General features: G+C 36.6%; 2 protein-coding genes across 7 annotated transcripts in view; one reads left to right on the forward strand and one right to left on the reverse strand.

The window, feature by feature from the left end:
• The window catches only part of tp73 (tumor protein p73), a 34,123-nt gene extending 28,778 nt beyond the window's left edge, over nt 1-5,345 (reverse strand). Inside the window, exon 1 of one of the 3 annotated variants that reach the window (XM_047355804.1) lies at nt 5,244-5,345. In XM_047355804.1, coding sequence (XP_047211760.1) covers nt 5,244-5,275 — 32 coding nt within the window. In that variant the 5' untranslated portion in view covers nt 5,276-5,345. Of the gene's footprint in view, nt 1-340; nt 864-1,856; nt 1,876-5,243 lie in introns of those variants that run through there. The other 2 variants (XM_047355954.1, XM_047355873.1) reach the window with 2 other exon arrangements.
• On the forward strand, nt 2,581-21,115 carry wrap73 (WD repeat containing, antisense to TP73). 4 transcript variants are annotated; one of them, XM_047356070.1, is made up of 13 exons: nt 2,581-2,776; nt 3,294-3,381; nt 3,830-3,982; nt 5,414-5,530; nt 12,990-13,062; nt 16,615-16,718; nt 18,510-18,596; nt 19,423-19,557; nt 19,649-19,726; nt 19,818-19,920; nt 20,029-20,154; nt 20,346-20,537; nt 20,745-21,115. In XM_047356070.1, exons 2-13 carry the CDS (start codon nt 3,313-3,315, stop codon nt 20,858-20,860), a joined length of 1,353 nt encoding a protein of 450 aa, XP_047212026.1. In that variant the 5' UTR covers nt 2,581-2,776; nt 3,294-3,312; the 3' UTR covers nt 20,861-21,115. The 4 variants fall into 4 exon arrangements, with proteins under 4 accessions (XP_047212026.1, XP_047212093.1, XP_047211962.1 ...); XM_047356137.1 differs by having other exon boundaries at nt 2,581-2,759; XM_047356006.1 differs by having other exon boundaries at nt 2,581-2,752.
• The last annotated feature ends 80 nt before the right edge of the window (nt 21,116-21,195 follow it).

Here is a 21,195-nt window from a genome sequence, read left to right on the forward strand (position 1 = left end):
ACGTATGTAGTCCCATCGAGGTGTCACATAGTACCAGGGGGGCTGAGCGAGTCCAGACCTGCCTCACTCATCACCTTCCCATTCCGAGGGGAAGCCTATGCTTCTCGGTCTCTGAACACCACATCCTCTAGATATCGCAAAACCACACACAGCCTCACCGAAGCACCCCAGATGGTCCCGGGCAGATTTGGATCACACCGAACCAAACTATGCCCTGATGTTTAGAACTAGTCTTATTTTTAAAATGCATGATAGTCAGTTATAAGTATCGGGTGAGTTGGAATAGTTCTCTGCGTATTTGTAGCGGCCTGAAAAAGACGCAAACAAAATGCAGGCTTACCGCAGTTGCTGATGATTGAATATCTTGACTTTCCGTTTAGTGTCCAGTTTGAAAATGCAGAAAATGATAGCAGTTAATATAAGCTGACACCCTGACGGGCATATTTGGTCGTAAAAGTTGATTAATAGCGGAGCGGCGGCGTCACATCTCCTTAGCAACCCCCATGGGACTGGGCCAGAAAAATGGCAAAAGTGCAGAATCTTATAAACAATACACACTGCAACAAATAGACTTTATGTCCGGAGTCGTATTGATTTAGCAAATTCTATGAATTTTCAAAAGTGACAATAGGACTGTCTGTGCAGGACAGAGGCCTCTTTATTTTGGTCTGCACTGAATCGATTGAAGATATGAAACTCAGTAAACATCCACGAAGACTGCTGAACTAAAAATTACTGTAGCTATTTTTTTTTTTTTTTTGCTACACGATCTTGTGATCATTCAAAGAATCACGCTGACAAGGTCTGAATCAATCGCAGATAAGCTGCAGCAGCTGTGTGACTGCAGGTTCCCGCTGTTCCTGCAGGAATCTGCCGCCGCAGAAACAAACGCAGATCCCAGGTCAGATTGTGGGTAAGAGTAGGAGCTTTAAAAAAGTGGGACAAAATGGGAAAAATGGCCCTAGCGCTGTACATCTTTAAAAAAAATACTACGCAATTTTTATATGCTTTTTTTCTTAAATGGGTGTGGAAACATGGAATGTTAACAAAAACTTATATGTGCTGGAGATTCATTCAAAACACACACACACATATATACATATATATATATATATATATATATATATATATATATATATATATATATGTGTGTGTGTGTGTGTGTGTGTGTGTGCGTGTGTTCGTCTTTCAAATATAACTTGGTCTTCTGCAAAATTTTTACCGGTCTCTTTGCGTCTCCACTCCACGGTTACTGAGACCATGACAACAAACATAGCCTATACGCACACATTACCCTCCCAAGGGTCATTTAGTGCAAAGAAAAAAAATAATAAATTCAAGTCTCAAATGAGAAGAAATTAAATTTAAAAATTGTTTTAGACTCCATCAGGCCCAAGTGAATTATCTCACTTTAGGATAATTAAATGTCCTGTTTGTCTTGATGTAAAATCTGAGCGTGTTTGATATCATTATTTACATTTTTATCAATCTGGCCTTTAAATGTTTATCTAAGCTATGCATGTAATTGTAACACAGGCCTAGATATTAGTAAAATAGGCTACTTTAGAATTTCTTTTTTATTTCTTTATAAAGCCCACATTTAAGTAAAACGAGTCAATATTGCATGATTTATGACGGTTAACAATATCAGACGTGAATTCTGTTCTAATAATAGACAAGAAAATAGGCAGAAAAATGCACAATATGCAGCCCTAATCATATCCTTACCACAATAATTTGAAACAATATTTTTACATTTTAACATAACCTTAACCCGCTGTCCAGACGTTTGGGTTTAAATATTCTTTTTCAGTTATCTAAACAGATGCGATAGTATGAAGAAATAATAGGCCTACCTGAAGGTTACTTTTATTCCAATCCAAACACCCAAGAATGATGTTGCACTGAGCACCTGTCTGTTTATCGAACATGCCAAGAAAGTGACCCTCCATAAAAAATAGCAACATGGAAAAAGCAAACAAACAAAACATATATCGACCGACTTTAGCTCCGATAAGAGTGCGAGACCTTCATTGAATTTTCAGAGAAGCACTATGAACCGGAGACAGGAGGAACACTGATTTGCATCCTCTTCAGAGAAGTGATGGCTTTACTGATTAAAGACCGAAGAGAAGGAGGAGAAGCGTCTTTTCTTGCGCTGAGGGAAGCAGAGAGGCGGTAGCGCGTTTTGGCCGCACTCAAGCGGGAAAAGCTTATTCAGCTTTTAAGAAAGAAAACTGCTGTTGCCTAAGTAAACACCGTTTAATTTCTTTCTCAGTATATACACATATATGGGTGAATACTCTATAAACTGCAAAAATGTATTAATCCGTCAGTTTAAAATAAAATTAACATAAAGAAAGCCTATTATTATAAGAAATACACTGTAGAACTATCATTAATTGGCTGCAAAATTCACAAATAATTGCCCGGTGAGGGAAAATAACGCATCTGCCAGTACGTTTGTTTTAATTTGATAAACACGGACATTTTGACGCGGGCACAGAAAACAAACAAACAAAAAAACAAAAAATCGAATATTGAACTACCCTTCCCAGAATGCAGTACGGTGAAGGCGGACGCTGATTGGGCGGCACCGGTGTGTCGTTTTAGGTTCATAGAAACAAACCCAACAACAGTTGGATTAACACTATATTAACGCAACGCACTGTTACGAAGAAAGAAAAAGCTTCTCTGAATGGCTTGTAGAACTCTGCGGACCTTACGTTTTGTTGAAGAAAGTGACGCTGATGTGAGGAGTAGGTGTTGTTTAAAGGTCTGAATGTTTTAGACGGTTTGCTTACACATTAACCGCTATGTAGTGCTACATGCTAGCAATGAACGTGCCCAGCTACAGCTAGTTTAACGGAAATCTTAATAGTTGATGTTTGCAATTCACGTCATTATGTCTACTGTAGAGGTTAGTAAAAAAATTAAACTTTCACTAAACAAGAAAAAAGACGTTATACCAACGAGGGTGATAAAGCTTTAATTTCGAGTATTATCAGCAAGTCTAAATACCATATTTAGCTTTTTGTGCCAGCGCTTTCGGGTGTTACGTTCAGAAACTGCATCTTTTCAGTTTAAGCGTGAACGTAGTTTACATTTTAATGGTTTGCTGTATTTTAAGAGGAAAACTTTCTGCCTGTATTTGCAAAACGTGTTTAGTGTAATCATTTGCAAGACGCGTGGCGCCATCAGGCGGTAATACTGGAAAACTACAATAGTAACTTCATTCAGTTTTTGTGTAGCCCTTTAAGATTGAATGCGAACTCCATGTTTTTTGTTTATAGGAACAATTGTGGTTGTAAAATGAATTTTTCGGAGGTCTTTAAGCAATCCAACTACCTTTGCAAAGTTTCACCTGATGGAAAATATTTGGTAAGTCTTTGAGCTCAATTGTTTTATTATTTGACGGTAAGTCACTTTACCATGTGACGTTTATGTAGAGATGCACCAATCAGCATGAGGTCTGGCTTGCTGAAACTGATGCCTACATTTTTAGCCCAGCCATTTTAAAACAGAAAGGGAAAAAAAAGATGTGCTGCAGGTTTTGTGATAAAGGTAGTAATTTTGAAACCAATAGAAAATGAAGGAATTACAAGATTATGCATCAAGGTATATTCCTGTATTTTTTTTTTTTATATATATCCACGTTTTTGGTCTTGTCCCATTTAATAAATAAAAAAGGAAACATATTTTTATTTCAATGTTTGATGTGAAATCAAAGAAATACTGTCTGATTCCAACCTCTGGCCAATTAATTATTGTACCTCTGGTAATACGGGGCTTTTAATCTACAACTTTTTTCTCTTGTTTTGCTCCACAGGCGACATGTGTACAATACAGACTAGTTGTGAGAGATGTTAGCTCTTTGCAAATCCTGCAGCTCTACACCTGTCTGGATCAAATATCACACATGGAGTGGTCCTCTGACTCTCTATTCATCCTATGTGCTATGTACAAGAGGGGGCTGGTACAGGTAAGAGATTCAAGTGTAAGGCAAATCTGGATTTTAGTTTAGCAATTTTATGAGTGTTTTGATATGTTTTTGTACCTGGCATTTTTTTGTTGTTGTTAAAAACATTCTAGTGAGAGGGTTCCCAATGTTAGGGTTAGAACCCACTTGATGTTGTGAATCAACAAATTTTGGGGTCTTGAGATCGGACATCATCCTCCATAAAAATGCTAATAATAAAAGCCTACCTATGCTGTACATTATATAACAGACACAAACAGAACTAGCAAAGAGACAAAAACAATGATGGAGTTGTGTTGTCATTCTACCTGTTTACATAATTTAATTTATACTGAAACAATAACTGAGTCGGGGTCAGAAGATTCTTACACCGTTATTTTGTAGTTTGAAAACTGAAAAGTTTGGCAACCACCATTATAGGCTTCTTTGACTATTATTATAAATGGTTTCAGATAAATATGAAAATTCTGTTCAGATTTTTTTCACTGAAGTTTTTCTAATAAACATATAAAAGAATAGTAGTTTTTTTTTTTGCCATAATCCTGACAGTTTTAGTATGACATTCAAACACTGACATCACCTCTGTAAAATTTATGTTTTTTATAGCAAGAATTGACAGATAATTTTGTAAATGTACTTAAAAATTGTGTATAGACATTTAATTGTTAAGGTAATTTTTTATATTATTCTCTATTTTACTGTGTTTTTAAAAAAGTGTAAAAGTCTTTTATTGTACTTTTATATAAATTGCACAGAGAGAACTATAGTGGGATTTTTGGCCGTCCTTTCAGAGCTTATGATTTAGTCTCTTCCGGACAAACACTGATAGAGACCACAAAAATTATTTTTACCTTTCATTAGTAAGTTAGCGATATTTTAATTAAAGTGAGTTCAGGTTTAAAATCTACTTTACAAATCACTAAATGCCACATCCAAAGATTGGTGCTTTTGTTTAACAGATTTAATTCAGAAATGTTTTAAAGTGATGCAGTAAAAGTTACTCTTTAACACAATGAGATAAGCCTTAGATTTTTAGCATTAGCATTAAGTGGGCTCCAGTCCTATACTTGATTTCAAGAACTTTTTTTATGTGAAAATAAGAGAAAAGGTGAACTTGAAGCAATAATCACTGGAATCACTATTTTGTTTTTAACCAACATCTTAAAGTACAGAAAAAACTAGTTGTCATTGTTATTCTAGTTGAAATATGTTTTCAGTTCTTTGTGAAGTTAATGTCATGCTTAATATAGTGCAAGCATCTTACCTTTGAAAGGGTATCCATTGCCAGTCTTTCATGGTTTCTGACTCTTAAGTGTCTTTTCAAAGTTTAAAATCAAGTTTTAGAAATGACTGGGGTTTGTATGAGAACGTAATCAACAACTGCTGATGGCTATTCTTCTGTCATTGTCTTCCTTGCTCCTGCTTCTTCTTCAGGTGTGGTCTCTCGAGCAGCCAGACTGGCACTGTAAGATTGATGAAGGCTCAATCGGACTAGTCTCCTCACGCTGGAGTCCAGACGGACGTCACATTCTCAACACCACCGAGTTCCATGTAAGTGCGAGGGTACTTGATGCATGCGTCTAATGGAAATGTTTTTATGTGTGTGCTTGTGTGGTTTCAACTGTTGCTGGCTTGTGAGGAAGGGGAGGCCTGAAAATAGCCAGACACCAGAGCTTTCCTTGACTGCCTCTACACCCTCCGACCCCCACCTGCTGCATGTATTCAGCCTGATTTCATTCCTCCCCTCCTGTTAGTGTCCTGTCATACATGAGTCTCAAGTACCTTAAACACACGGGTGAAGTGTATGTGTTCTGTCATGATCCTAGGGAGCAAGTTCTTTAAATAAACTTCCACTGCTAATAAAAATGAATAGTGAAATAATTTAAACTTTGAATAAAGAGTCACACAAACATTTGCATTTTTAGTTTTTTTAAAGAAGTGATTTTATCAGATTGAGTTGGCTGGATGGATCCATGAATCTGCTGCGTGTTTGTGGTTCAAATGGATCGGGATTCCTTCCTTCTGTGAATCTTTGAGAATTTTTCAATAAGGACTTCTAGGCAACTACGGATGCATGCGAAGAGTAAAAATTAGTTTTTCTCTCGCATGCCTAAAAATATTTCAGATGTAGTGAAAAGATCAGTTTTGGGGAAGTTATTAAAGATTTTATAAACATTATACATTTTTGTAGGATTGTTAAATGTCCCTCTTCTGGAGTAAGACCCAAGCTTTTCTTCTGTTTCTCACTCTGTTGCTCTACTTCGTAAAATCTCATACCAGTAAGTAAACTGTCTGCACTCGGAGCAAAACACTTTCTAAACTCGGTGGCAGTTTGAACTGTTTCATTGTACTGTTTACTGTTTTAATAGAGAGCTATTAAACAGTAAATGGTTTGCTTTCAATGGAACAACGTACAAAATGTACACTTAATGCTATATAACCACTAGTTTGTGATGGCATTGATCAGAGTCTATTTTTCACCACGGCCCGACCCACCCTACCTCATCAAAGGATCAAGATGATTCTCTAGGGTTTGGTCATCAAACAGGAAATTCTTTATAATTCGTTTGATCAGCCAAAAGCTAAAAATAATCCCAAAGTAGGTCCAACATCTGCATACTTATATACATAGATGACCGTGGACATTAGTATTCTGTTTAAGGGTGAATGAATGATGGTAATGAAAATATAATGCGGGACCTCACACATCAACATTGTGTGTTGATAGACTGAATCAACTTGACATCTAGAAACGAAATAAACATCCTGAGCTACTGAACAATATGGTGTCAACTTTGGAAGTTCATTTGAATTTGTTGGATTTGTGAATCTTTTATCCTCCCTAAATATCAGTGTGACAAATCTCTTTTGCGTGACCCACATTGCCATTCTGATCCAACACTTCCTTCATCCGGGTTTTTTTTTCTTTATATACTGACCTCACCTGGATCCCCGTCTCACTCAAATCTCCAATCTTGCTTCAAAATATAAAGTTTTACTGTTTTGTTTTTAACCAAACTTAAATAAAAACATACAAACAGTGAAATGCAAACAATGGAAAACATGTCCATTGGAATATGCTGGGTGGTACAATTTATTATTTTCTTAAACGTTTTAAGAAATGGAGATACTTAAAAACACAACAACAAATTAACTAGTTGATCCGAGACACATTAAGCATACTGATTCCTAAAGGAAGTGGTGTGAAATAAAACGTGAAAATAATGTAATGACAACAATGTGATATCTAACACTCCCTTTTTTACATAGCACTTGTGCTTATTTACATATTTGTAACTAGATATGGTTTATTCCACTCCTATAAATACTTGGAATGGGTTTGATTTATGTTTATCTCTGCCCAGAAGCTGATGTGATTGATTAGCGTGAACCATATAGCAGAAGTTGGACACAGCCGAACCTAAGATTAATTGGATTTGGATCTTAAGTTTTGAATCAAGATTTTTTTTTTTTTTTTCACATATCTGTTACAATTATATGCTACTTTTGTTTAACTTGCTCAGCTCCCAAAAACAACTTCGTCAGCAGGTGATGATTGCACCTTATGGAAGTCAGCAAAATTTCACCCAGACTAATAAAAGACGTGTTTAGTTCTTCTCTGTGCATCCTGATTTCTTCTTTATATTGAGTTCATAGCAAGGATGTGTTATAAAGGGTGAGAAAACATAGCAGCTATGCTGAGACCATGTGGAATATGACGGGGCACCATGGTAGGTCGCGTCTGTCATGCTGAACCTGACTCCAGGACTCAGTTGACAGGTGCTGTGGTACAACTACGAAGCCTGTCTGGTCTGGAGAAGGGTGCACGGAGTGCCAGTATTTGTGGTATGACTGCTTTGTGTCTGTTTGGGGCTTCCAAGAAACAAAAAAGGACTGGATGGAACATCCCTAACAAAGTATAGCACACGTTAGGTCTTAAAAAGTCGGATTGTAGATTTGTTTTTCGTCATGATATGTTACAGGCAAAAAAGTACGAGTTTTAGGTTTGGATCCACTTGATGAACAGAAGAAAAGACATTTTCTTTCCTTATGTTTTTTGTTGGACTTACATGCCACTTGTTGGTAAATAAATAGAAAACTGGTTGATCTTGATCACTGACCAGCTGATTTGTGCGTCACTGACTTTAGACCACATGTGCTCTGTGATTATACGGATTGCACCCAAGGTTCCTGTGCAGTCTGGGTGGATTGTTATGTAAGTATTTTCCAACTCAAAAAGTATAAAAAAAATGTGGAAAAAAAAAATATCGCCCGAATTTCTTTTCTGTATCCCAATCTTTGAACGCTAGATTTATCCATCGGGCTGTCGGCCCACCTACAGTCCATTCATCAATCCTCTTCCTCTGTGGGAACTTCATCATTTCAAAACAAATCCTAATTCATAAAGTTGGATGAAAGCAATCAGAAACTCTGTATGAGATCACTGAACATGTACAACTGCGTAAATATATTTTGATTTTTTATTAATTACTATTTGACTTTTTTAAATGCCATAATTGATGTCATTGTGAGGTAAAATTGTCAAATGTTTACATCTTTTTTTTTCTGCGACTGACCAACAAACCCTCAACCTTAAATTATTGTTCTGGATTGGAGGAGCTGTCACTTTTGAAAAATTTTCTGCAAAAGTTTTTAAAGGGATTGCCGTTGTTATTTTGTGTTAACAAAATATGCCTATTTTTTTTAACCCTCTGCAAATTCACTATTATTTCATACAAAATGATCCTTAAGTCACTGATTTATGTAGCTTATTGACACATTATCGGTGCAGTGGCGTCCAGATTGTGGTGTTCTTTCAGCGTTTCGTGAAATAAGCTTAGGTAGTTTGCTTAACGCCTTCTTACCTTGCCGTTGTGCCAAAGGTTGTAAAACTTATACAAATCGAGGAGAGAACAGACAATTATTCAGACTTTGCCAAGCAGCCCACTGAACTTACCTTCACCCCGACTCAGGATTTCATTAACGCCGTGCCAGGCTGCTGTTTGTGTCCAGCTTAAATTTCAGCTCCACTCATAAACAGCCTGCTATATTAACTTGTTTAGTGACAGCTGCCTGTGCTCTGCATCACGCCTTTGTGTAAGTGTTTGCCCGTCTATGTGCTGGTAAATCTGTTTAGTTGACTGCCTTGGTTTTTGACTTTTAACTTCAACCAAAGTACTCCATGTTTTTGCTGGGTTTTTGTGTTGTTTTTTTTTATATATGTGATCACTTTTATCCTAATCTGGCAGAAATAATGTTGAAATGTCATTTCCCAAAGGCTCAGAGACATAAGGCTTAGAAAGTAATTCTGCTAAAACCCTTGCATTTGTCTATTGGGAGTTTTTTAGTCATTTTCTGTAAGTTTCAGTTCCAGTTATTTACCCCACAAATTACCCCTCAAGCATGCCTGGTAATCTTGCTTAACCAATGAAGAGGTAATAAATCAAGGGTGGAAAAAATTTAGCCAAGGACAGGTGTCAGGGTATCTTCTTTTAGGATTTTTCTCATTGTTGAGATCAGATTAGTTGGAGCGTTTTTGGCAGGTCCAGCTGAAGGGTTACTTAGATGTAACATTGTTGGCAATGCACCGCAGCATGGGACAAAAACTCGCCCATACCCTTTGTAGGCCACAAGAGGCCCTTGTTCCTTGGTAAAACCATGAGACGGTAACAGGAGATAAGGGCTATATTGGTTTGAGATAGTTTTTTTATGTGGAATGCCCTCCGTCTAATCCTCTGTTGACAGATAGGGTTATACAGCATCAGGTGCACTTTCCCATTCTCCAGTGCTCATACAGTCGCACAATAAAAATGGATGATAGATTTATTGCAGATTTTCCTCACTAACTGTATTTTCTTCCCAAGTTGTTTGTTTATCAATCACATGTTATCAGATCAGGGAACCAACCAGTCTGCTGACACTTCCCAAATCCCATCTACCCATTTCAAAATTGCCCCTCAGTGACGGTGAGAATACTTCATGTTAAATCTACATTTACTGACTGTGGTTCTAAATCCACCTCGCAAAGCAAAGCATCTTCCACCTATTTCGCTCACACACACATTTTTCCGCTCCAGTTTAAATTTACTCTCCATTCTGGTCCTGATCACTCTGCATCACCTCTGTGGTGGGCTCAAAGCATTTAAGTATAAGCATGTGGGTGTTTGAGCAGTGTTGACTCTGGTTGTTATGGCAGCTTAACTGAGGGGAAGTCCAGAAAGTCTGCAATGAGATGTTATTGCAGGGTCTACACAGCTGGGTGTCCAAACTGGCTGACTAAACAGAAGCTTCAACACTTCAGTTCATTTTGGTGACAGGTTTACCCCTGTTCAAATACCTGACTGAATACTGTGAGAAAAGTGTTCGCCCTTCCACTTGGTCACCCTAAAAAAGTACATTAAATGCAGGATTATGTTATAATTTTACCCTATGGAAGAGTATTTTACTTTTTTTTTTTTAACAAGTAAAAGTTGTCTTGAATAATCTCAAACATCTTTATTATTGTACGGCATTGTCATTCTTAGATTACCAGCAGAAATTGTAAGATTGTGTAAAGTCAGCCAGGTAAATACTTTATGCAAAAATTAGCTTCGGATATGTTTAATATGCCACATAACATCATTATTTAAGGCTTTAAATAAGAGTTATACTGCCAAAGAAATGACAACCACATATTAATACTCATTTCAAGGTTTGATATAAACTAATAAATCACTACATGCTGTGAATTACAGTATATTTTGTTTTTGTACGGCCATAAGCAGCTGCCCAAAATCTGAACACACAAACACTTTTTTAATGTAAATTTTATTTGTTTTTGGTGGACATCTTTATTTTTGGATTAAATGTGTTTATGTTGTTTTAGTCACAGCCTGTTTATGCTATATGCACACAAAAGTTCTGTGTTTCCACTAACATCCAGGGAGCTGCTCTAGAGTAAAACACCATCAGTTATGTATCTTTGTCCTAGGAGCATTCCTGTTGAAATGATAATAGAGGATCCCTGCTTTTAGACAACCGGATTTAACTAATTGGCTTAATTGTACATTGAGTGTCACCTCCTGTCTTTGTTCATGAATCTTGCTGAACTGCGATAGGTGGGTATTTGAGTGACCAGATGATTGACACATGGTTTCTTTGTCGAGCCGACTTGTGTTCACATAGTTTTTCTATGCTGGTGCTCTCCGTTTGTCAGTCTGCACACCACTCGCCAGCTACACAACTGTTAATTTGTCACACTTGTAGCAGACGTGTCTAACATTAAACCGTGCAACAGAGAACAGACTGAACCAGTTTCCGGCTATGTGTTGAGATACTGATTTATCTTGGATTACTATTTTACACAATAAATATTTTTTATAACTTCTGTAACTCTTAATACTGAGGTAGACAACTTGCGATACACATAGATTTGATAAATATATGTCTATCAATGTTTTTATCTCTCTTAGATTTGAATCACTTAGAAAATACTTAACTTGACCCTTGTGTGGATTTATATAATGTGCTATCAAACAGTATGTCCCTCCCTTTTACAGATTTGTTCTGTTTTTGCTTTTTTTTTATGAAACATGAAAGGAAATTTTCATTTCATTTCATTTATTTGGAGAATAATGCCATCCAAACTAAACTGATCCTATGGTAAAAAAAATTTTTTTATTGCCCCAGTAATTGTTAAATCATGAAATAGCAGTCAGTCCCCAGATTGTTTGTGATCAGCTAACTTCAAGTAACTTCACTTAGACCTAATTAAAGTCAGACTTGCACAAAAAAGAATGAATTAAAATAGAACCTGTCTGACAACATGAAGTAGGCTAAAAGATGTAAAAAACCAATCCATCATGTCCTGATATAACAACATTCAAGACAGAGCACAATCAAGAGGACTTAAAAGAACCAAGAATAACATAAACACGTTAGGCATCACTACCCTCAGTTAAGGTCAGTGTTCATAGACTTTTAGAAAAATATTCCGTGGACTTATGAGACAAAGGTAGTGGACATTTTTGGAAGGTGTGTGTCTTATTACATCTAGTGAAAACTATCACAGTATTTCAGAAATGGGAACATCATACCAGGAATCAAACCTGGTGGTGGTAGTGTGATGGTCTGGGGCTGCTTTGATGCTTCAAGACCTGAATAATGTGGAGTAATTGATGAGGGGCATGAATTCTGCTCTCTGAAGGAAAATGTGTGGCCATCACATTCATAAGCTTAACATAAGCTCAAGAGTGCTTGGGTTATGCTGTAGGACAAGGATCTAAAGCACATCTAAAGCAAGTCCACCTCTAAATTGTCCTTAAAACAAATAAAGACATTTTTGGAGTTTTCCAGTTAAAGTCGAAACCTATATCTGATTGAGATGTTGTGGCATGACCTTAAACAGACTGCTTATACTACAAAGAGCTCCAATGTGGCAGAATGAAAACAATTCTAAAAAAAGAGAGTGGACCAAAATTCCTTGACACTGATGTTAAATACTAATTATTAGTTATCGCTAATGTTTGATTGCACTTGCTGAAGCAATGGTTTGCACAACCAGTTATTAGGTTTAGGGGGCAACTACGTTTTCACATAAGGCCAGGTTGGTTTGGAACACTTTTTTTCCATTAAATTGAACTGTAATTACAAATCTGCAGTTTGTTCTTCGGTTATTTTTGTCTGGTATTAGAACATATTTGTTGAACTGAAACATTTACATATGAAAGACAAAATCAAAAACAGAAGAAATTGGTAAGTGGGGAAATACTCTTTCACAGCACTATAAATATAGACCCACCTTGAGTTGAAGCAGCTTCTGTTTGTGGCTTGTTTGACATATTTTGTGAAAGGTTTTTCTCATCAAAGATCAAACTGTGGAGTATGATATTTCTCATTTACATGCTGTAAGAGAGATACATTTGGTCAAGATATTTTTGCATGCTTTGGAGTATTTTTTGTTTTACAAAAAACAATTCAGTTTTTTTATTTATTTATTTATTTTTTGTTTTTGTTTTTGTTGCCGTGACAGCTGAGAATTACCGTCTGGTCTCTCTGCACGAAAGCCGTGTCTTACATCAAGTATCCCAAAGCATGTCAGAAGGGTGAGTATGGGAGTGGTATTATGAATGTTTATAGTATTTACTGCTGGAGTACCTGAGGACAGGGTCAGCTGAGTGCCTTGACATACCTCATTAATCACTTACTGCTCTTTACCTTGTGGCAAAACCCGGGATATGGCGAAAGTATGGCCGTCACTGGTGACAGCTGTGCACCCTCTTCAGTAAATGGGGCATGCTCTTCATAACGGGCCTGTCAGCAACTACTGGATATATGATTGTCTCGGTCTCTACTCATTTTCCACATGCAATACTATGCCCTCTACAATCAATTTATCTACAGCACTGTCATATAAATGATTCAGCCACAGTAGTTGCATGCCGCAGACTTGACGGTGCCAAAGAATCAAATAATTGCATTGCATGAAACACAGAACTCCATGAGGATTAAAATCAATTAAAATCACTGGCCTGTGCCATTATTCCAGTCAGTACATTGACCTGGTTTGATTAAAGATGAAGATGTTTTTCGGTATTTTCTTTTACCGCATTGGCTAAACTTAGACAGCAAAAACAATTTTTCATTTTTTTTATGAAGATGTTAATTAAAAATATTAAATCTTGGTCTGTCTAAGCATGTACAGCGTTAGTAAGAGTAGTAAACAAACTTGGTATTCTTGTTCATTGCAGCTGTTTCAGTGAATTGTCATTGTTAAACTCTCAACTGAAAAAATGATTTTCTTTTTTTTTTTTTTTTTTTTTGCTGTAAATAAGAGGCATCAGATTTTATCAACTACAAAAAAACAACGCCCCCAAGGCCTGTTCTCCCTCCTGTCGTACTTTTGACCAGATCAAGGTTTAAAAATAAATTTATTTCCAGACAGGACAGTTATGCTGATAGTGTTTTCACCTTGTGACCTGTGCATTGTAACCTGGGGAGTGTCTCTCACTGTGGAACGCTACAGCAACTTGCAGTGAATGTTGCTTACTTAAGGAGATATTTTAGAAGTGTAGGGGAGTTGAATGGAGTACTTGTCAGTGGTTAGTACATTATTACAGAAGACAGGGGTCAGTGTGAACCCAATTAGACGAATCATAGAAGAATTTTACTACAGAAGTTTAGCTTTCACTAACTGCTCTAATCCTACAGCAGTTGAGCGTGTAAAGATTTGTGAAAATTAAAGCAAGGAAAACATGCCTATTTATGGGAACATAGGATTTCTGTGGTAGCCTGTTTTAAAGAGGAAGAACTGGATTTTAGTTACAACTTAAATCTATAGACACATGTTTACATTTAATTTAATTTAATACCATGGAGCCTAATATAAACCTTTTTTGAAGCAATTCCAAATAGCAATTAGCAATTGTAAAGAATTATAATTAATTATTATTAGCAAAATAATAAACAAAGTTTGAATATTTAATTTTAGCCAAACGTCTTTGGTCTGTCATGGATTGTCCTGTGAATACAAGCCTAAAGAGGCGGTGTTATAGAACAGTCGGTGAAAGAATGAATTCGAGGGCTGGCGGCCTGCACACATGACAAACAAAAACAACTTTTCTATATAAGAATTTATTAACAAAAATAATTCAACTTCAAGTTAAAATACTTAAATATACATACTTTTTAACTAAACTAATAACATTAAGCTACACTACTAAGTAAAAAAAAAACAACTATATAGAGAACTAATAAAGTTCCAAAAAAGGAAACAAAAGAATACAACTGAAACCAATAAAATTATGCAATGATATCACTGCTCAATGTGAATATGTTCGTTTTAAAACCAAGGTTTGTCTTGGGGAATTTGGAGTGAGGCCAAATTAGTTTGAACGCATACAATTTGTCTATTGCAGCCGATCCTTGTTTAAAACACTCATTTAAATAAAGTTTGTTGTAACTTTAAAACACACCCTAAAACAAGTTACTAACATAATGGCTTAGAGGTCTGTTGGCAGTCAAAGAAGTTCAGCACCACAAAGAAAAGAAAATGCACTGAGAACAAACAACTTTTAAATTGGTTTACCCTAAATTAATTTTCCCTGCCCAGATGCAACCTCTTTCGTGAATCGTTCTGGTGAAGAGGACAGGAGGTCCAAGAGGGGATAGGTTGAAAAGCAGACGGCGGCTCTCGGTTTAGCTGTCTGGGGGGGACCGTCTGCTCGAATTGGCACAGCGTGGGCAGCGTGCGGTGTTGGAATGAGCGTCGAGTTTTTACCAGTCTCTTTTGTCTGTGTAGTTCTGTTGGCATCTACTCTGTGAATACAACCATCTGATGACTTGATCTACCTTCTTGTTAATTTGAAGAATACTATTTAAACCAGATATTTACATTCACTGTGTAAAAAGACTGGCTAACATTAAAACAGATTAAACCTTTTCTGTTTGCTGGGCTGATTAGGATTAAACTCTCCATAAACTAAATGCAGATTAAAGAGAGAGAATGTTTTTCCTGCCAGAACTGGTTTGTTGGCCTCCTTATTGTCACTGACCTTCTTAGCGGTTTCCATAAATCTTTTTATTGGACGAATATGAGGGCTTATCATAAAATCATCTGGGCTTACCCGAATTGTTTAAAGGTATAGTAATCTTAGTAAGTGTAAACTTCTTACTATGAAGAATGTAATAAAAATCCAAAAAGAAAATCCAAAAAATTCTCTTTCTAATTATTTTGGTATTTAATAGATAGAATTATCTACAAATGTCCTAAAACAGAAAATGTATTTTTAATAGTTAAAAGTTGATATGTCAGAAAGGGAGAAAAAAAAAAGTTAGTATTTTTATACAGTCTTATTAAATGACTGGTTTCAACTGTAATTATCTGAACTCTTGAGGGCACATTAGAGCTTGGAATTACATTCACATATTGATCCATAAATATGAAAAAAAGTAGACTGAAATGAAACGGTGACATCATGGCAGAAACAATGTACCCTGTCTTGATGTGGCAGAACACCGTGAATTTCAGAAACCTTGCCCCAATACAGGTGCACTATTCAGAATAGGAGCAGAAGGGATTGAAGGCCATACATAAAATTCAAAGATGTGACAAGACTTAATGTAAACACAAAATCTCCCTTTCATTTTCTCATGGTGAGACCTCCATAATATGTTTTAAATAAGCCAATGTACATTGATAAGAAGGAAACGGCAAAGAAACCTCTAGAGGAACCCAACTCAAACTCAGTCTTGAACAGCCATGGTTGGCAGACATGAATGTGAGACCATCACTAAAACACTTTGCTATGAATACCCTGTAAGAGGTTAAAGAACATCTACATTTGAACAGAATGGTATATATTTATCAACAGTACGAGAGAAGTGAGAACAGGAGGCTCTCCAACATCTAGGCTGGTAGTGCCTTAACTGAAGAACACATACAAATAGTGAGTGTTGCTGCCCCAAAGAAGTCTCATAAGTGTTAATGACTTAACTTGGATTTGTTTAGCAAATTTAATGCCCCTGTTGTATCAGCAGACCACAAAAGACATGTTGAATATTAAACTGGATCTTGAACTTGGCTGTATTGTTGTACCATTTTAAGGAGACGGTAAGAACCTCTATGAAATCTGACCTTGTTGCTCTTTCACCCACAGGAATAGACTTCAGCAGAGATGGATGTTATTTGGCCTTAGCTGAGCGTCGTGATTGCAAGGACTATGTTAGCATATTTGTGTGTGACGACTGGCATTTACTCAGGGTAAGTTGGACACTGCTTTTTTTATTTGGCTTGATTGGAATGGTAAAGCTTTATATTGACAGAGCCATGGATTATCCCTGAATCATTAGTGTGCCAAGCATTTGTTCAAAATTGACTGTACTCTTTGCAGCTCCAGGTTGACGTCTATGTCTAATCAAAAGAGTGAGATTCAAAATCATCTCACTTCCTTCTTCCACAAACGTCCCCGCCCTCTTTGGGAGGAGAGTAGATGTTACAGTTTAAATGGGAACCGAGGCAACCTCTGGGATGTTCTGTGTAGTAAAAGCTCAACATAAGCAGACATATGTGTTTTGTAAGTTATAGATGCTCTAAAATAATTCTAGACATTAACATTTAATTTAAATACATAATTACTGATAATCATGGATTAAGAAAGTTATGAGAAATTCCCAGGTAATTCAAAAAGGTTTCCTGATGGTTTACTCCTCCATGTGAGGTTTATCCACTTTACTGGAGGCAGGCCGAAGTGACGAACCTTTTGTACTTTTACTTAAAGGTTTAGTGTACAACATGGCAAATCATCAAACAGAAGTGATGTCCTGTTATAGTTTAACTAGTTTACAAAGATACCTAAACAGATTTGTTTGCTTGTTTTATGCCAAACACAACAGAAGCTGCACTGACTTTTATTCAAGCTGCACCATTTACTTTCCTCTAAGAGGAGGCATGGACCAACACCTAGACATTTGCTATTATTTAACATTTACCATTAGACTTTTTTTGTTTGAATGGAAATTTTTTATTAAAAATGGTACATGGCCTGCACTTGTAGACCTTATCAAATCCCCAGAGACCCCAAAGCACTTTACACTACAATCAGTCATCCACCCATTCATCCACACACTGACGGTGGTAGACTACATTGGCTACATAGGCTAATAAAGCACACAATTATTTTCTGTTTGGTGGAGGGACTGAATGTCTGTGTGTGTTAGTGTAGATGTGTCAATCCCTTAAAAGAACCATTAATTTGCATCACCTACTTTAATGAGGATACAGTTGTTCCACTCACCCAATTGATGTTCTTGAAGTGCGTTTGAGAAAACACTCACTGTCAGTTGATTGGTGAAAAATAGCCACTACAACTTAGGTTAAGCCCAAAATTATATGAAGTTAATATTGTTTTCTTTTATTTAGGAAGTTTGTTTGTGATTGGGAATGAGATATCTTCCCATCTTTCAAAAGATAATGAAAATATTTCATTACTGACCAGCTTGTTGCATGTTTCCAATGCTGTTATGGCAATTTATCTTTGGTGATGAAGTCCACGTCTTTGAGGTTGGAAGGCCTCCTTGCCATCACCCTAATCTTTAGCTTCCTTCACAGATTCTTAGTAAAATTCAGATTTGGACTCTGGCTGGGCTGCTTTAAAATGTTGGTATTACTTTCAATGAAAAGGAACATTTTGGGCTCAACTAAATTACAAACAGTTCTGAAAACTATAAATATCTGTGATTAAACTGATTCCCGTAAAGGTAATGTAACATGGTTTGGAATTGGATACATCAAATTTAATGTCCAGTGAGGTAATTTTATAAACTAGTTGGAGAGGAAAACTATAGCTGCTTCCCTGAAACATAGACCCTTTGGAAAACTTCTAATGCGCAACATTTTATGCATATAAATTTCTAAATCTGTAGGACTAAAAAACATCTGTTAAATCCAGAACTTTGCATTGACTTTCTTTTTTTCTAGTTAACTGTGGGTCTCAAACTGTGCAAGTTTGTTTAAATTATACATTTTATTTATTTTGTTTTACTTATTTTACAGCATTTTGAGACTGAAACACAGGACCTTGCAGGACTGGAGTGGTCACCCAATGGTTGTGTGCTAGCAGTGTGGGACAACTGTCTAGAGGTCTGATATTGTTTTATTTTACATTGTTTTTATTTTTCCAGGAAAGAAATCTATTGAGATTTGTAATCTCTTTTACAAGGATGTCCTGGCCAAGATAAAAAGCAGCACAGTTGAAATAAGAATTGTGACCCACATTATAATATAATTTACAAGATAATATTGTACCTGTGTGTGTGTGTGTGTGTGTGTGTGTGTGTGTGTGTGTGTTAACTGATACACATTCTTCTGCCCGTTTTGAGTACTTTTAATTGTTTAGATCAGACATATTTGGCATTTGCAACTTGCTGAATATTTGTTTTTAATTGTTAATTATAAATAAGAGTTTAATTATGCTAACTTCTTTTAAAGCTGAGATTGCCCTCTATACATTAAGTTATTCTTCATTAGGTCTGTGTTTACATCTTATTGTATTACATACTGTAGATGACTAATTTAGCTGTTTAAAAAACAAAACTAAAATAGTTTATTTTTAAAATAGTAATCGTTTTACATTTAAAATGAGTCGCTAAATTTATATGAAAAAAATGTAATAAATAGCCGTTACTGGCAGCCATATTGATGATGCAGAGAGTGTTATTTGTTACCCGTGCAGTGAATTACAGATTAGTTTTCTGACGACTCTGACAAGAAACATCACTTTTATTTGGAAATACTCAAAATACGAACAAGTGATGAAACAGCTGACAAGTCTGCATCCAATTGATACTTTGCAAATGTTGAAAGAAGCAGGAAAAGCTTAAGTGTGAAAACAAATGATTTGTACCAGCTGCAAAACGACATACTTTTAGCCTCAACATAGTTTAATAAGAGTGTTTCTTCTCTGCAGTATAAGGTTTTGCTGTATTCCTTGGATGGCCGATTGTTGTCGACCTACAGTGCCTACGAGTGGTCACTGGGTGTGAAGTCTGTCTCCTGGAGCCCCAGCAGCCAGTTCTTGGTCATTGGCAGTTATGATGAGAAAGTATAGACAGTCTGTTAGAATGTGTTTTATTTCTGTTATGCACCAATGTCAATATTTTATATTTTGAATGACTGCATTTGACATTTGTCAGGTGCGCATCCTCAATCATATCACATGGAAGAAAATTGTGCAGTTTGAGCATCCTGCAGCTATTGACAACACAAAAGCTGTGAGTATTGTTCAGCTGTAGTGATGAACCTAAAATGCTTCGTACTTCAGTTTCTTTTTTAAAGCTTTTTTACTACATCCTGTATCCTTAGACTGTGTATAAGGAAGTGGAAAGAAGACCAGCTGTGGTCAGTGAAGAGTTGTCACTACACAACATTACAATGGGCTCAACACTTTTCAACACCCAAAGCAAATGTATGTCAGCAGCATTGGTTTTAATAACAATATTCAATAAAAAAAAATGGCCCAGGGCCAAGTACCCATGTTTGTTTACAAAGTCTGCGCTGTTTCTGCCTCATCCAGACGAGATCTGCTCACTGCCTGTCCAAATTCCTGTGGTCAAGCCAGACCCAGACAGAGCCAATCCCAAAATAGGTGTGTCTGTTCTGGCGTTCAGCTCAGACAGTCGCTATCTTGCCACCAAAAATGGTAAGTATTGATGGCTGTTCTTTTTAACTTAAGGATGACCCCAGTAAACTGTATGAAATGCATTTATAGCTTCTACATTCTTCAGTAATATAATCTTTCCAATTCAACTGTTTTTCACCCTCCTAGTTTTTTAACACCATTATAGACAGAGAGCAGCTGTAAATGTTTACAAGCGTTTTATGTCAATGTAGACAACATGGCTACTGCTGTTTGGGTGTGGGACATGCAGAAGATGAGCCTGGAGGCTGTGCTGGAGCATACATCAGCCGTACGCTGCTTTCTGTGGGACCCTCGTCGCCCTCGACTGGCTCTGTGTACCGGCAACAGCAAACTATATCTTTGGTCCCCGGGAGGCTGTGTTTCTGTTCAAGTTCCTGTAGAAGGTAGAATGCATCATTTAAAATGTCAATTTATTGGTTAAAATTTCCAAATAATTGGTTTTAGCTTTGAGCTAATGTGCCTTTGATGACTATTTATTCTGTCATCAAAGGCACATTTATTGGCTGCTACTAATGGATGATTACATTTCTCCTTAAGCATCTTTATGTTCATGTTTGTTGATCAATTATCCCACTTTTTTTGCCTTCCAGGTGGTTTTCAAGTCCAGTCCCTAAACTGGCACTGCAGTGGAGACTCTGTGATCTTGCTTGGGAAAGAGCAGCTTTGCTTGTGCTATATGGACACTGACCAGGAAGAAAATTCCTAACTTTACCCAAGTTAGTTCAGGTCTAATTATGAACTTGAAGACCAGTGGAAGCACTCTTGGATATCTTTATGCTGGATTATGGTTGCTTAAAACCCAAAACTTTCCTACTCCTTCAGAAAAAAGTTTTTTTTTTTTAAATAAAGATATTGAAGCACTAGTTTTTTCAGCACTGTTCAGCTTTAGCCTTAAACTATCTGTGCACATGTTTTTGACAATTTGTAGTTTTTAAAAAATAAAGTTTTTTTTAAATAAATAGTTCACCCTTCTGGATCTGCTTATTTTCTAATGTATAATTTTAAAGATGGCACAATTTGACCCATCTTACATGCAATGTA

This window comes from Girardinichthys multiradiatus, chromosome 1, assembly GCF_021462225.1.
Source record: "Girardinichthys multiradiatus isolate DD_20200921_A chromosome 1, DD_fGirMul_XY1, whole genome shotgun sequence".
In the NCBI taxonomy this organism is placed as follows: Eukaryota; Metazoa; Chordata; class Actinopteri; order Cyprinodontiformes; family Goodeidae; genus Girardinichthys; species Girardinichthys multiradiatus.

Bases quoted from the DNA above. Each gene is read 5' to 3' on its own strand.
- wrap73 (XM_047356006.1), top strand. The intron at 18,597-19,422 runs GTCTGATATTGT...TCTTCTCTGCAG, and splicing joins TGTGGGACAACTGTCTAGAG to TATAAGGTTTTGCTGTATTC. The intron at 20,155-20,345 runs GTAAGTATTGAT...ATGTCAATGTAG, and splicing joins CTATCTTGCCACCAAAAATG to ACAACATGGCTACTGCTGTT.